Source organism: Oryctolagus cuniculus, chromosome 18 (assembly GCF_051225735.1).
Source record: "Oryctolagus cuniculus isolate XC-2025 breed Fujian yellow rabbit chromosome 18, ASM5122573v1, whole genome shotgun sequence".
NCBI classification, from domain to species: Eukaryota; Metazoa; Chordata; class Mammalia; order Lagomorpha; family Leporidae; genus Oryctolagus; species Oryctolagus cuniculus.
In genome coordinates this window covers 79,589,236-79,602,385 of record NC_142884.1, presented here as the reverse complement: position 1 = coordinate 79,602,385, position 13,150 = coordinate 79,589,236, and the positions used below count along the sequence as shown (strand labels likewise).

The window sequence follows — 13,150 nt, the reverse complement described above, 5'->3', positions numbered from 1 at the left end:
CCGCCGCGGCCCCGGGGCTATTGCCCCGATGCTCTGCGCCCGGAGCCCGGGCCGAGTCGCCGCAGCAGCTGTTGGGGCGCCCGGGCCGGGTGACGCCGCCACCGCCGCCGCCGCCGCCGCCCGCGCCCGTCCCGGACCCTGCAGGCCACATGGAGCCTCCGGAGGGCGCTGGTCCCGGAGGTAAGTGCGAACCCAACCCCAAGACCCCCAAGCCGCCCCTTCCCGGGAGCCAGCCGCAGCCGGCCGCACCCGGGAACCCCAAGATCCTCCGGCAGCTTCCGTTCCCCGCGGAGCCTGTCCCGGAGCTGGGGGGCGGAGGAGAGAGCCCGGCCGGCCAGCTGGGCAGCCGGAAGCACCTCCTGGAGATGGCCCTCGCGCGGGGCCGGGGGGCGCACACACCGCGTCCCCGCCCCCTTGTCTTCGGTGCTCTGGGCCGGGGAACCGGTCCCTGGTGCATTCCTGGGTGCGGGGCTTAAGAGTTTCGCCCTGAATTCCCTCCCGGCAGAGCCAGGAACCCAGAGGGCGGGGGAGGGGCGTGCCGAGGCTGGACTTTGGGGTCCCAGTAGGCGAGAAGGGGGTGACGCTGCCGGCTTTCTCGCGCGACCGCTTTGTTCGCTCCAGCCGCGACTCCGGGCAGGCCAGCACCGGGAGGCCGCAAGGGGCGTGGGGCTTAGATGGGGTGTGCCTGTGGCGTGGCTTGCGGGAGGCTGCAGGGGTGCGTGAGTGCCCCCCTCTCACAGACCCTTGAGGGCTGAGCTGCAACCACTGGTCCCCCCACTTGGAATCTGCCCACAAGCAGAGTGGTGGCTGACAGTGGGCGGATAACCCTCGGAAATCCCCCTTCCTCCCACAAGCCTCTCCAGAAATATTTTGGGGGTCCACCGGCCTAGGAACTTGGGTGAACTGTAGACTCCCACACACCTGCCTGGCCAGGCGGGACACTTCCTGGGTTTCCTGGAGGACCCACCCCAGGGACCCAGCAGGTGTCTAGAGGATAGGCCAGCCAGCTAGTCTACTGGCCCCCTGCAGCTTTCACCCGAGCCCAAAGACAGCACCCCACGAGTTGTCTGCAAGCAGTTGGCCCACCTGCCACTTGGGGATGGTGGAGCCCTTGTCACACCCCCCAAGCGCCAGCAGACACAGCCGCAGCCAGTGGATCTGGGTTTTCAGTCCCAGGCCCTGGATCTTGCCACGCAGCAGGCTTGTAGGGATGGGAAGGGGGCAGGTTTGGAGACCAAGGGCTTAGGGAGCTCAGAGCCCTTTCTCAGCTGTGAGGCATGGCAAGCAACGGACCCCGAGGGGCCTGTGTTCCCACAGCTGTCAGTGGAGACGGCACCCCTTCCCCTGCAGGACTGTGGGAGCCCATGTGAGATTAACGAGGTAAGGCATTTTGGGAAAGAAGTGAATGGCCTTTCTCTCCTCCTCTGGGGAAAGAAAGCACTTCCAGCCACTTAGGGCAGAGGCAGCACGTTGAGTTTCTGCATCTTTTACCGGCTGGGACCTCAGATACCTGATTCACTCTGGGAAAGCAAATGTCTTTCCAGGGTGTCAGTCCCACACCTGCGGTTGGGGACACGGCAAGAGACAGCAGGACCCCATCCTTCGAGGGCTCACGACCTCACTTCCCCTGGCCATGCTTTCTGGTTTGCATGAGGGCTGGGGATTTCCACTTTGTGGGATCTCATATTGGCAACATGACGTTCATTATCTGAGTTCTCACCTGCTTTTGAAAACTATTTTTGAGAGTAAGGAGCACGGGCAAAGCAGAGAGAACAGTGTGCTAAGGCCCCCTGTGCCACATCCAGCCCGCAGACCCATGTCCAGGGCTGTGCAACCAGACTGCCACCAACTTCCCTTTGGTAGCTCTAAACTCAGAGACTGTCTAAAAAAGCATCATTAAAATGTTATTTTTGCACCTGAATTGATAAATAATATTTTTAAAGATTTAATTTATTTGACAGGCAGAGTTACAGAGAGAGGAGAAACAGAGAGGTCTTCCATCCGCTGGCTCACTGCCCAAGTGGCCCAACAGCTGGAGCTGGGCCAGTCTGAAGCCAGGAGCTTCATCTGGGTGCAGGAGTCCAAAGACTTGGGCCATCTTCCATTGCTTTCCCATGCACGCTAGCAGGCAGCTGGATTGGAAGTAGAGCAGCCGGGTATCCAACCGACGCCCATATGGGATGCTGGCGCTGCAGACAGAGGCTTAACCTACTAGGCCACAGCACCGGCTCCACTGGACCCCTCCCCCCTTTCTTAGACTTATTTATTTGAGAGGCAGAGTTACAGAGGGGAACAATAATTTCCTAATATCAAAGTGTACTGACACATGCTCTCTTGTGCCTTGGGATAAGGCGGGGCGACGTCCCTGGCCCTGCCCTCGGGAGGTATCCCAGCACCCTTAGTGTGCAGGACGGAGGACCTGACTTCAAGGTCGAGGTCTAGAGTACTGGGGAACTGGAGTGCAGTGTCCCCCCCGCCATGACCATCTCTCCCTCCCAGTAGCCACTTGGCCTTTGTGCACTCAGTTCATTAGTTCATTTGTTGGTTCATGCGGTGGTCTGTGCGGAGTGCCTCCCTCAGCTCAGGCAGGGCCGACAGTACAGCAGGGAACCTGAGATTCGGGCCAACTTTTCCAGTCACGAATGTGCTAGAAAATAGGTCACCGGCAAAGCACAAGGTATCAGCAGTCAGCCCCGGGGGAGCCTGGAGGGGCAGGACTGTGGGGTCCCAACTCCTGTCTCCACCCAGAGACCAGAGAGGCAGCACCCCTGCAGGGGCCTGGGTGCCCAATAAGGGTTGTGCTGGGCTGGAAGCCAGGACCGTGCTGGGACTCCATGCCGGGGACCTGCTTGTGGCATCAGACACTTCCTTATCTCCGCCTTGTCCGGGGAGACACCTCCACGCTACGATGGAGCCAGGGTGCCGCACCCCGCCCCTACAAGCCTGCTGCGACACCCTAGGAGAGCAGCAGCTCTTAGCAGTGAGGATCCTGTTTCGTCCTCCTACCAGAGCGTGTCCATAGGTGTAAGCGGACTGGACGGTTCTCAGTGCAGCCTCTTGTGGGGCCTGGGAATGATCCATTCCACACTCACTGTGCACCTACTGTGTTCCAGGCCCCAGCATGGGAGCTAGAACTGCACACCTCTCATACCTAATCCCAGCCTTCCCTGGGGCTGAGCCTGCTACCTGGCACGCAGCACATCCTCCCTCTGGCTTTTCCCATCAGCTCAAGCCACAGTCATCCTTTGCTTCCACGCGACTTGTTTTTTAGCTGAGATCTAATTCATGTCTCATTACATTCACCCTTGCAAATCAGACAATGCAGACGTTTTACTGTGTTTACAACGGTGTGCAGTCATCGCCACATTTCTAGAGTATTTTCCACTACCCTCCAAAAAGCCTGTACATGCTGATCACCCCCACCCCACAGAACTTGGCAATCAGTACTCTAGTGTGGACCTGCCTACTTGGGACTTCCTGTGGAATGAAATTACACAGCACCGTGGTCTTTTGTGACTGACTGCACCCACCATGCTGTCTTCAAGGCCCATGCATGTTGTCACACATGTCAGTACTTTATTCCTTTCGTGTTGTCACCGCCTGCTGTGTAGTTAAACCAGCTTGTGTTGGCCCACTGGTCCCAGTGCCACGCTGGGCTGCTTGGCATCCTCATGTGGATGCTTAGGGAACTGCTGGGTCACACGCTAACTCCAGGTCTACTCGCCTTTTTTTCTTTCTTTTTTGGACAGAGTTAGTGAGAGAGAGAGACAGAGAGAAAGGTCTTCCTGCCTTCCGTTGGTTCACCCCCCAAATGGCCGCCATGGCCAGAGCTACACCGATCTGAAGCCAGGAGCCAGATGCTTCTTCCTGGTCTCCTATGCGGGTGCAGGGGCCCAAGCACTCGGGCCATCCTCCACTGCCTTCCCGGGCTACAGCAGAGAGCTGGACTGGAAGAAGAGCAACCAGGACTAGAACCCTGCGCCCATATGGGATGCCGGCACCGCAGGCAGAAGATTAAGAGTGGGCCACAGTGCCGGCCCCGGTCCACTCGCTTTCTACACAGTGGCTGCACCACCTTACATGCCCTTCCCAGGGACTCAGGCCTGGCATTCAATCTCCTGTTTCCACATTCTTTCAGCCAAAAGATTAATGTTCCTGAGGGCAAAAGCAGCACCATCTATGTTTTCCTTCTCCCTACAGCCTGACACTGGCCAGGGCTTTACAGAATAAAGACCAGATCACTGCCACAGGGAGATGGGAAATCATCAACACTAGACACCTGCTGGCTTCAGGAGCTCAGGGGCACCAACCTCCATCAACTTGGGGCACCGTTTACTGTTTTGCGTGGAAATGTGAAAGGCTCTGCCTCACAGGGCTTCGGCAGGGCCCCAGGGATCCAGGGTGCAGAGGAAGGTCGCTGGTGTGCCAAGCGCCCCTCCCCACTGCAAGACAGTGACGGAGCTGTGTGGGGTCCTGCTCGGCCCCCATCTCTGCACCCACAGCAGGAGACCAGCATGTGTGAGGAAGGTAGGGGCAGTACCTAGACTTCTCCCCTCCCACTCAGACCCTGTCCTCACTTGCCTCACCATAAACACGCATAAATGCTTTTCCACACGGCTCCCTCAGGGCAGAAGTCACAGTCCTGACACAGCCCCGGGGAACTGCGCACACCCCTGCCCATCTTCTCTCCTGCCATCACCAGCCCTTGCTGTTTGCCGGGCCCCCACTGCCCCCTCAGGACGGTTATGCACACCACTCCTCCTCAGTCTCAGGTCCTCCCTGACAGCTTCCCAGGGTGGGAGAGCAGACCCCAACGCTCCCACATCACGTATGTGCCCTATCCCAGAGCCTGAGCACTTGCAAGTCTCTGTTGGCGGGATGAATGAGGTTGTTTAGTGGAGACCCCACCTCTGGCCTGCCTTCTTTAAACCAGTTAGGGGATTTCTGGATTTCTTCTCCCTCTGCCTCCCAGACTCATGCCACGAGCCAGGTCAGGGGCCTGCAGGTGGCAGGTGACAGCCTGGATTCCAATCCCTAGCCAGCCCCCTGTGCTGTGCTCCTGGGAGAGGTGCGACTCGAGACTCCTTTTCTTTTCTCTTCAAGATTTATTTATTTATTTGAAAGAGTTGCAGAGAGAGGAGAGACAAAGAAAGAGAGAGAGGTCTTCCATCCACTGGTTCACTCCCCAGTTGGCCACAACGGCTGGAGCTGCGCCGATCCGAAGCCAGGAGCTTCTTCTGGGCTCCCACGTGGGTGCAGGCCCAAGGACTTGGGCCATCTTCCACTGCCTTCCCAGGCCATAGCAGAGAGCCAGATTGGAAGTAGAGCAGCCGGGATTCAAACCGGCACCCACATGGGATGCCAGCACTGCAGGCAGCAGCTTAGCCCGCTACGCCACAGCACCGGCCCCGTGGGACTCCTTTTCCTCCCCTCTGAAGACTACTCAAGCGTCCTATCTGGTTGTGAGGAGGCAGCTGGCTGACTGAGACTGGGGATACACAAAGTAAAATACTCGTTTTTGTCAGCCCGGGGGAGCTCAGCTTCCACAGAGGCAGCTCCCCGAAGAACTGCTTCCACCCAGGTCGCCTCGATTTTGGAGGCTGTCAGGAGTGGGGGGGGGGGGTCCCTCAGACAAAGGGGATCAGAGGTGGAGACGAGGACCAAGGGCCAGCCAGGGTCCTCCTGCTCAGAGAAAGGGGCATGTGCTGGGCCTGTAAGCCTGGGCAAGCAGTGTCTCTGGCCTCCTCCAAGGCAGGAACTGCCAGCAAGTTTGGCACCTGTTTCCCTACTTCTCCCCTCTCAGGTCTGGGCTGGCCATGCCTCAGAGGGCAGTGCCTGCTCCAACCTCTGCTCTGCTCCCATCCCGTGTGGCCACTCCAGGCCAACAGCAGCACCTTCCTGAGTCTGCCAGCTCGGCCAGGGTCACACCAGCCATGGACCCAGGCTTAGCTCTGAGATGTGTGGAAGCATTTTTGAACTGCAGTAATGGCACAGGCCTGCGAGACCCAAGTCACCCACCTGCACCCTCAAGGAGGGGAACCTGGGACCTTCTGGGCAAGCGATTCAGGCATTTGTCCCCCTGCTGCCTGGTGAGGGAAGGCCCCTGGTCCCCATCCCACCCCTTTGCCCTCTGCACAGGAGGTGTCCTTGCTGAGCTGGGGGTGGTGGTGTAATTTTACCTTTCGAGGATGCTAAGAAACCACATTCCAGACGCCGGCGGAGAGCCAGAAATTGGATCCTCCATGCCCGTCCAGCCTGGCCAGCCCTCATGCCTGAGACGGGACCACGCAATGACACAGCACTGGGCCCCAGGGACAGGAGGCATGGAGCAGGTGGTCCTCATTCAGCCAGCTCTGCAGCTGTGCCTCCATTTCCTTACCACCCGGGAACTCACTACAGACCACGGGTCCCCCCTGGCGGTTCCCAGGCCGCTGCCCAGTGTCACCAGGGGGCAGGCCGGCCACTGGCAGGCAGCTGTCAGTGCTGAGAGCCCTGGCTCAGGCTGCTGCTTGCTTGTTCACACCCAGCAGCTCCTGGTGTTAACACTCAGGACTGCCAGAAATACCCACAAGGGGCCTCCGGCAGCCACAGGGAGGCAATGCTGACGTGAGCCGGGAGGGAAGTCACTCCTGTGAGCGCATGCCGAGGCTACTCACTCTAGGGTGCATAAGGGTACAGCGGCCCCTCTTGCGCAGGGCCCAGCTGAGGGAAGCGAGGTATCTGGGAAGGGGCCTGGGGGCCACAGTGGGGACCAGGGAAGGGGAGGGAAGGTGGCCACCTCGACGCTTCCCTGGGTCAGGAGGAAAGTGCACCAGGGGGTTTGTCTGCCTCTAACAGGGCTGGAGAGAGGCGGCTGCTGGGACGACAGCAGCTGTGATGGGGTGAGGGCAGCCACGCTCAGTCTAGACTAACAGGGCGCCAGGCAGAGGCGGCTGCTGGGACGACAGTGGCTGTGAGGGGGTGAGGGGCAGCCACGCTGGGCCTGGAGCGCCTGCAGGAGCTGTCAGGTGTGGGCAGGGATGGACTTCACACTCCAGAACGACTGAACCAGGTGTGGCTGGTGCCGAGGCGGTACGGCCTCCTCCCAGGCAGGTCCCTCAGGAGCCTCCCGCTCTCACGCCACAGAAAAGTTGCTAAATATAAAAAATAGGCAGTTGCATTTTTGAAGTCACAGAGGAATGCTGGAAAACATTTGCTCAGATGTGAGGTGGGGTCGGCAGAGAGCAATCAGAATGGAAAGACTGCCACTTCTGTCTGCTTTACAGCCTGAGAATGTGGGATCTTGAATTCAAACACAGCAGCACGCGTTTCTAATAGGAGAGTCCACAGAGAGGCAGGCGTGACCTTCTTTGGGTCCTGGGCCAGACCCAAAGTTAGAAACAGGACAGTGGAGGCTCTGGCTGAAGGACCATCGTAGCATTCCCACACCCTGAGCTGCATGGCGTCTAGTGCTAAGTCTGGACCTCTCCCTTCCTCACCCACAGGAAGGAGGCTGGGGCCTGAGGGGAGGGGCAGCCTCCACAGAGGAGCCTCCCTGCCCCGGTCTGACGCCCCGCCGCTGGCCACCCACGCTTACGGCCCAGAGCCACAGGTCACCTGTTCTACCAAGCTCTCTGGCTGCTTCCTGGGTGGGGTGCGGGAATCCCAGCATGTCTACAGCTGACAATGCATGTTTGGTCACAGAGACTGTTAAAGAGGTCGAGGTGCCCCGGGCCGCCCTGGATGTCCCAGGCCATGAGATGGGAGACAGCTGCCACACACCTGTGACCGAGGAGGAGGGCGGCATCCCAATACCAGCACCAGGGCTCCTGCAGGTCACAGAGAGGAGGCGTAAGTATCGCCAGCCTGCACAACGCACTCTGTGGGACCCTGCGCTCCTCTCAGCCTGGGGTGTGGAGGGCAGAAGACAGCACGGAAATGGGGTCTGCATCCAGTGCCAAGCCAAGCTTTTGCTGCCGTGGCTCCTTGAGGCTCAGTGGCACCATCTCTGGGACAAAGACCCCAGAAGGCTTTCCAGCCTCGAGGGCTGAGACCTTCTGGAACCAAGTCTGTCCCAGGCTTAGCCTGACTGTGCTGGGCTCTCCCAAAAGCTCTGACGAGTGCGTAGGCCTCATGGAAGAGGCAGTGCACTTTCCCAGGCCCCTCAGGGCTGTGAGGGCCTCACGGGGAGGGACTATGGGTGACAGTGCTCCCTGTGCCTCCAGAGCCCCTGAGCAGCGTCTCTTCTCTGGAGGTCCACTTTGACCTCCTGGACCTCACCGAACTGACCGACATGTCCGACCAGGAGCTGGCTGAGGTTTTTGCTGACTCGGATGACGAGAACCTGACCAATGACTCCCCAGCAGGTGAGGATGGCACCACAACATGGTAGGCAGGGGTGGGGGGAGTCCTGGGGCTGCTGCTCCCCCAGATCCCTATTTCTGCAAATACTCTCACCTCAAATATGTGGTGAGTATGTAGCCACTGCACCCTTCATTCACTACTGAGCATTTTATGTGCCTGTTGGCCAGACTTCAAGGAATGTCTGTCACAGGTGCCTCCCCTTTATTTTGCTCATGAGCAACACAAACCCAAAGCTACTGTCCCACTGAGAGCAAAAACTACTACATGTGACTTCAACTCACACGGGGTGAAGTACCAAGACGGGGGTGGGAGCAGCTGCCCAGCTCACTGCCTGGTCACCTCCAGTTCCCAAGACACCAAGGCAGCAAGGTGTCCAGCCTCACAGCACAAGTGGGGACACAGTGGTGTGTCCTTTAGTCTCTCTGACCATGGGCAGCAAAGGGCATCAACAAGACATCTGCCCACCTCAGCAGAGGAGCTGGAAACACACACACACACACACACACACACACCCCTTCAGAATAGAAGGACCCAAGAGAGCATCCGTCCACCTCAGCAGCGGAGCTGAACACTGCCCCTACCCACCCCGCCACAACCTTCAGAAGTCAGCCTGGCCTCTGCTTTGCCCACCCCAAAGCCCAGGATAGAACCTGCACCACCCCATCCCCCTTCCTGTCAGCTGAGGCCCCATTAAAGGCAGCAGCCCCCACTGTGAATCCCCATCATGGAGGGGTTTCTCACAGGGTCCCTGGAGGTCAGAGGGTGGGGATGGGGACAGCCTGTCAGTCCCTGGGGTGCTGTGGGCTCCCAGCAATGACAGTGGCCCTGGTTAGGGGGATGAGTTAGCCCCGCAGCTTACCTCCAGTCCAAGCCACTGCCTAGACCCAAGCTGGTTCCCACCAGGCTCTGCTTGTGCAGACAGGTACAAGAGCCTGCATAGGAGATGTGTGCCGGGCTAGGGCCAGCCTGTGGCTGCTGTGGCTGGGAGTGGAGCTGGGAGACTTTGAACCCAATCTACCCCAAACTCCAGCCCAGGGAGCCTGCACCCTGGAGAAGCTTAGACTCCTGGTGGGGCAGAGGCTGGGTGAGACCTGCAGGGCCTGAGGGAGCAGCTGGCCACACGGGGCCACCACGAGGCTTTGGAGAGGCCACACCAGGGTCATTGTCACACCAAACTGGAGGAGCCAGGCAGCAGGATGGGTGACTCCTGAAGACATGAGAAAAGCCCTGCCCAGGGCCATGAAGCCACCATCTCTGTGGGTGGCCCCCAACATGCACAGCAGACCTCAGAAGTGCTTGTACAGGAGGCCAGGGTGACATGCCAGAGACACCACAGTACTCCCCCACCCCCACCCCCGCGCGCAACAATCTACCACAGCCTTGGTTCACTTCTGCGTCCCCTGTCCCTGCCAGGTCTGCACCCGCTACCCCGTGCCGGCTGCCTGCGCTCCCCCTCTTGGACGAGGGCAAGGGCAGAGCAAAACCGCGAGAAGCAGCCCCTTGGCGACCCGGAGCGGCAGACGGCAATCGTGGACACGTTTCTCACCATAGAGAGACCGAAGGAGGACTAAGCTTTCCCCAGGTGTCCCAGAGCTGCTACAAGGCTGGGGCCAGACCACCACTGCAATGGTAAACCCCAACAGTTGTGGACACACTGCTCTCCCCATGAGGCTCCAGCCATCACCTGACAGCAGGTCAGGGCCAAGGGTGCCACCACAGGAGGCCCGCCGGGTCTGCAGGGCACAGCCTTGGCCCATTCCCCTGGGGACACGGTGGGCCCCAGCACAAGCACAGCCTGAGGGCCTTGCATCACGCTTGTTCCTGAGCCCTGGAACGGGGACGGAAATGCTGTGGAGTCACTGCCAAGGAACCCAACAAGTGGACAACGGTGGCCTAGGCCTTCCAGAAACTTCCATGTGTAGGATCACTGCTCCTATCAGAAGATTCGTGTGTGGGCTCAAGATGAGGGGGACCTGAGCCTATGGGAGCTGCTCCAAGAAATCCCTGGCGGGTCTCCACTCAGAGCTTCCCCGAGGTGGCAGTGGCTACCAGAACGCTTTGCTGTCTGGCATGTGCATAAGGGGTCAGTCCCCAAATTTCCACCTCAATTTCAACTCTGCCTCCTTCCTCTGCCCATGGGAGATACTATTGGCACCAGGGTCTCCTCCCCAGGCCCCTTCTAAGACCTGCACTCACTTCTCTTGGTTGGCCCGTTTCTTCTCCAGCTCAGAACACCGAAAGTTGCCAGACAGCCTCAGAACCTCAGTAACTCCTCCCTCTCCTGCATCCCACACAAGGGTGCATACTTGGGTCAGTTCTCCACATCCCCACTGCCCAGGCTGTGCCCACCCAAGGCCGTCAGACACATTTGGCAGGCCTCGTCTGGGAGGGTCTCTACCCTAGGAGCAGCCCAGGAAGGAACAGGGGAGGCAGGGCTGCGATGGGAACTTCAGGGGCACCCAGGCCAGTGGATCCAGACAGCAAAGTCAGAGTGGCTTCAAACTAAAAGTTCAAGCTTGCTTCCCAAGCCAACCTGCCCTGCCCTGTTCCCCCACTAAAATACTCTGGCTAGGACACAGGGTCCTCCCCTTCATCTTCACTGGACTCCTGGGGAGAGATGCCCTAGGCATGCATGGGGCTCCTGCTGCGTGCAGAGCACTTTGGGACTCTCCTACTTCTGAGGCACCCCCTCTGCCTCTGCACTCTTGTCCCCGGAAGGCACAATCAAGTCTCCTAAGATGAAAAATGCCCCTGGTTTCCAACCCACACGGCGAAACATCCCTGCCTACCCCTACCTAGCAGGCTCCCTCTCCTGTGCCATCCCTCCTGCTCTTGCTCCCAAACAGCTCATTTACAGAGTGGGATTAAAGCATCAACCCCCTCACCTGAAGGCCTCATCTGTTTCTTCCCGACATCAGGGCACATAGGTCCGTGCTGGGAGGGCAGCAGTATAAGGTGGGCCAGCCAGGAGGGAGCTCCGTGCTCTCTGCCAGTTCTCAAGTTCAGGAGCCACTGGGACCCTGCTGGGCTGTGCTTAACTGGATTCCATTTTAGGGACAAGTGCCCTGGATTTCCAATCCAGAAGTAAGGCAAAAGCATCACTGAGGAGTAAAGCTATGGGGTGGGTGTTGTGGCACAGCAGATCAGGCCACTCTGCACTGCCTGCACCCCACAGCGGAGTGGTGGTTCAAGTCCCTGCTATGCCACTTCAGTCCAGTTCCCTGCTCTTGCGCCTTCGTGTGGAAGAAACAGATGGAGTTTCCGGCTCCTGGCTTTGGCCTGGCCAGGCCCCATCTGTTGTGGCCACTTTGGGAGTGAACTGTGGATGAAAGATCTGTCTTTCCCTCACTCTGTCATTCTACCTCTCAAATAAATAAATAAATAATCTTTGGAGGAAAAAAGGAGTAAAAGCCCTGCCCCCACACAATCCCATAGAGGCAGCCCAGGCTGGAGGCAGTTACCCCTGGCTAACAAGCTTCCCACAGAGCCACTCCCCAGGGAGCTTCAGGGCCCAGAAGCCACAGGCTGTGGTAACAGGGAGGGAGCCACAAAGCAAAGATGAAGCCACACCTGACCACTTAACCCACGAGGAGAGGTGAGCAGCACTCACATCCTTGCACCCTCATCAGCCCCGAGGGCAGCCTGCACCTTCCTGAAAAGAAAACTCTTAGCCATGTCTCCTCCATCTACGGACCGGGAACCTGACTCAACCTGCCTGTGCTGTGTGCATTCTCTGAGAAGGGTGTGGGGAGCAACCCGGACTAGACTGTTACTGGAATTAAGACTTATTCTATGCATCTGCTCTCCCACAATATGGCGCTGGGAGAGGAGAAAACAGTTTCTACACAGCTGCCTCCAGTTCGGCCAATAAGCTGTGGGACTTGCTCCTGATTGGAGGAGAGCAGCGTGCTCGGCGTGTGGGCAGCCGAGTTGGGATTGGCGGAGGAGGACTATAAAGGAGGAGAGAGACGGCATGCACCAGGAACATCTAAGGGGAACATCTAAGGGGAACATCTGTGCAGCCCCCGAGAGAGCCGGCCGGCGGTGTGCCGCTCCCCTGCGGAAGTGGGGAATGTGGCAGGGGGAACCGCCCTTCCACGGAGGTGGAAGGGACAGTAGCCAACCCGGGAAGAACCAGCAGCAAACCCGGGGAGGGCCGAGCAGACGAAAGAACAGCGCAGGGTCCTGTGTCGTTCCTCCACGAAGAGGGGGAGCGACATAATGGTGCCGTGACTCGGATATGAAGCCTAGGCAGGGCTTAGTGTTGCTCCTCCACGAAGAGGGGGAGCGACAAAGGGTACATAGTTCCCAGCACAGTACGGCAAGAGAGAAACACCCACCTTCAGTGGAAGCAGATCAGAAGAGGGATCAGCTCACTCCTACTCCCTGAAGGCGCCATCACCTGCTGTGCAGCAGGCACTAAGTGAGGCTGGCGTGCCAGAACAGGGTCACTGCGCAGTGGCCACCAGTACTCATCAGAGTAGGGGTGGAAGCGCCATTCCCCTCTCAGGCCAAGGAGGGGCAAGCTGCCAGCCACACTTGGAATGGCAGGGACAGGCAGTGGGAGATGGCTCGTGCCATTCACTGGTGAATAGCTACCACCCAGGGAGATGCTTCAACAACTTGGGAAGGCCCCATGCAAGGGAGTGCGGAGCTACCTGCACCAGATAAGGTGAGGAGACAGGTCTGACATGCAAGTGCAGGCAGCAGCCCAGGTGCAACGGGAGGGGGTGTGCTGAGGCCTGGGGAGCAAGAGGCACGGTGGGAGGCACTGCTGTGGCCTAGCCCCACGTGAGATGTAGCCCAG

The 13,150-nt window shown here is 59.0% G+C and overlaps 1 protein-coding gene across 2 annotated transcripts; it reads left to right on the top strand.

Annotated features, from left to right (window-relative positions):
• Nucleotides 1–4: 4 nt before the first annotated feature.
• Nucleotides 5–11,728, top strand: DBNDD1 (dysbindin domain containing 1). 2 transcript variants are annotated; one of them, XM_051841353.3, is made up of 4 exons: nucleotides 5–180; nucleotides 7,684–7,830; nucleotides 8,205–8,345; nucleotides 9,757–11,728. In XM_051841353.3, exons 1-4 carry the CDS (start codon nucleotides 150–152, stop codon nucleotides 9,912–9,914), a joined length of 477 nt encoding a protein of 158 aa, XP_051697313.1. In that variant the 5' UTR covers nucleotides 5–149; the 3' UTR covers nucleotides 9,915–11,728. The 2 variants fall into 2 exon arrangements, with proteins under 2 accessions (XP_051697313.1, XP_051697312.1); XM_051841352.3 differs by lacking the exon at nucleotides 5–180 and having other exon boundaries at nucleotides 7,505–7,830.
• Nucleotides 11,729–13,150: the final 1,422 nt, after the last annotated feature.

Bases quoted from the DNA above. Each gene is read 5' to 3' on its own strand.
- DBNDD1 (XM_051841352.3), top strand. From the start codon at position 7,650: ATGTCTACAGCTGACAATGCATGTTTGGTCACAGAGACTGTTAAAGAG. The intron at 7,831-8,204 runs GTAAGTATCGCC...CTGTGCCTCCAG, and splicing joins GCAGGTCACAGAGAGGAGGC to AGCCCCTGAGCAGCGTCTCT. The intron at 8,346-9,756 runs GTGAGGATGGCA...TGTCCCTGCCAG, and splicing joins GACCAATGACTCCCCAGCAG to GTCTGCACCCGCTACCCCGT.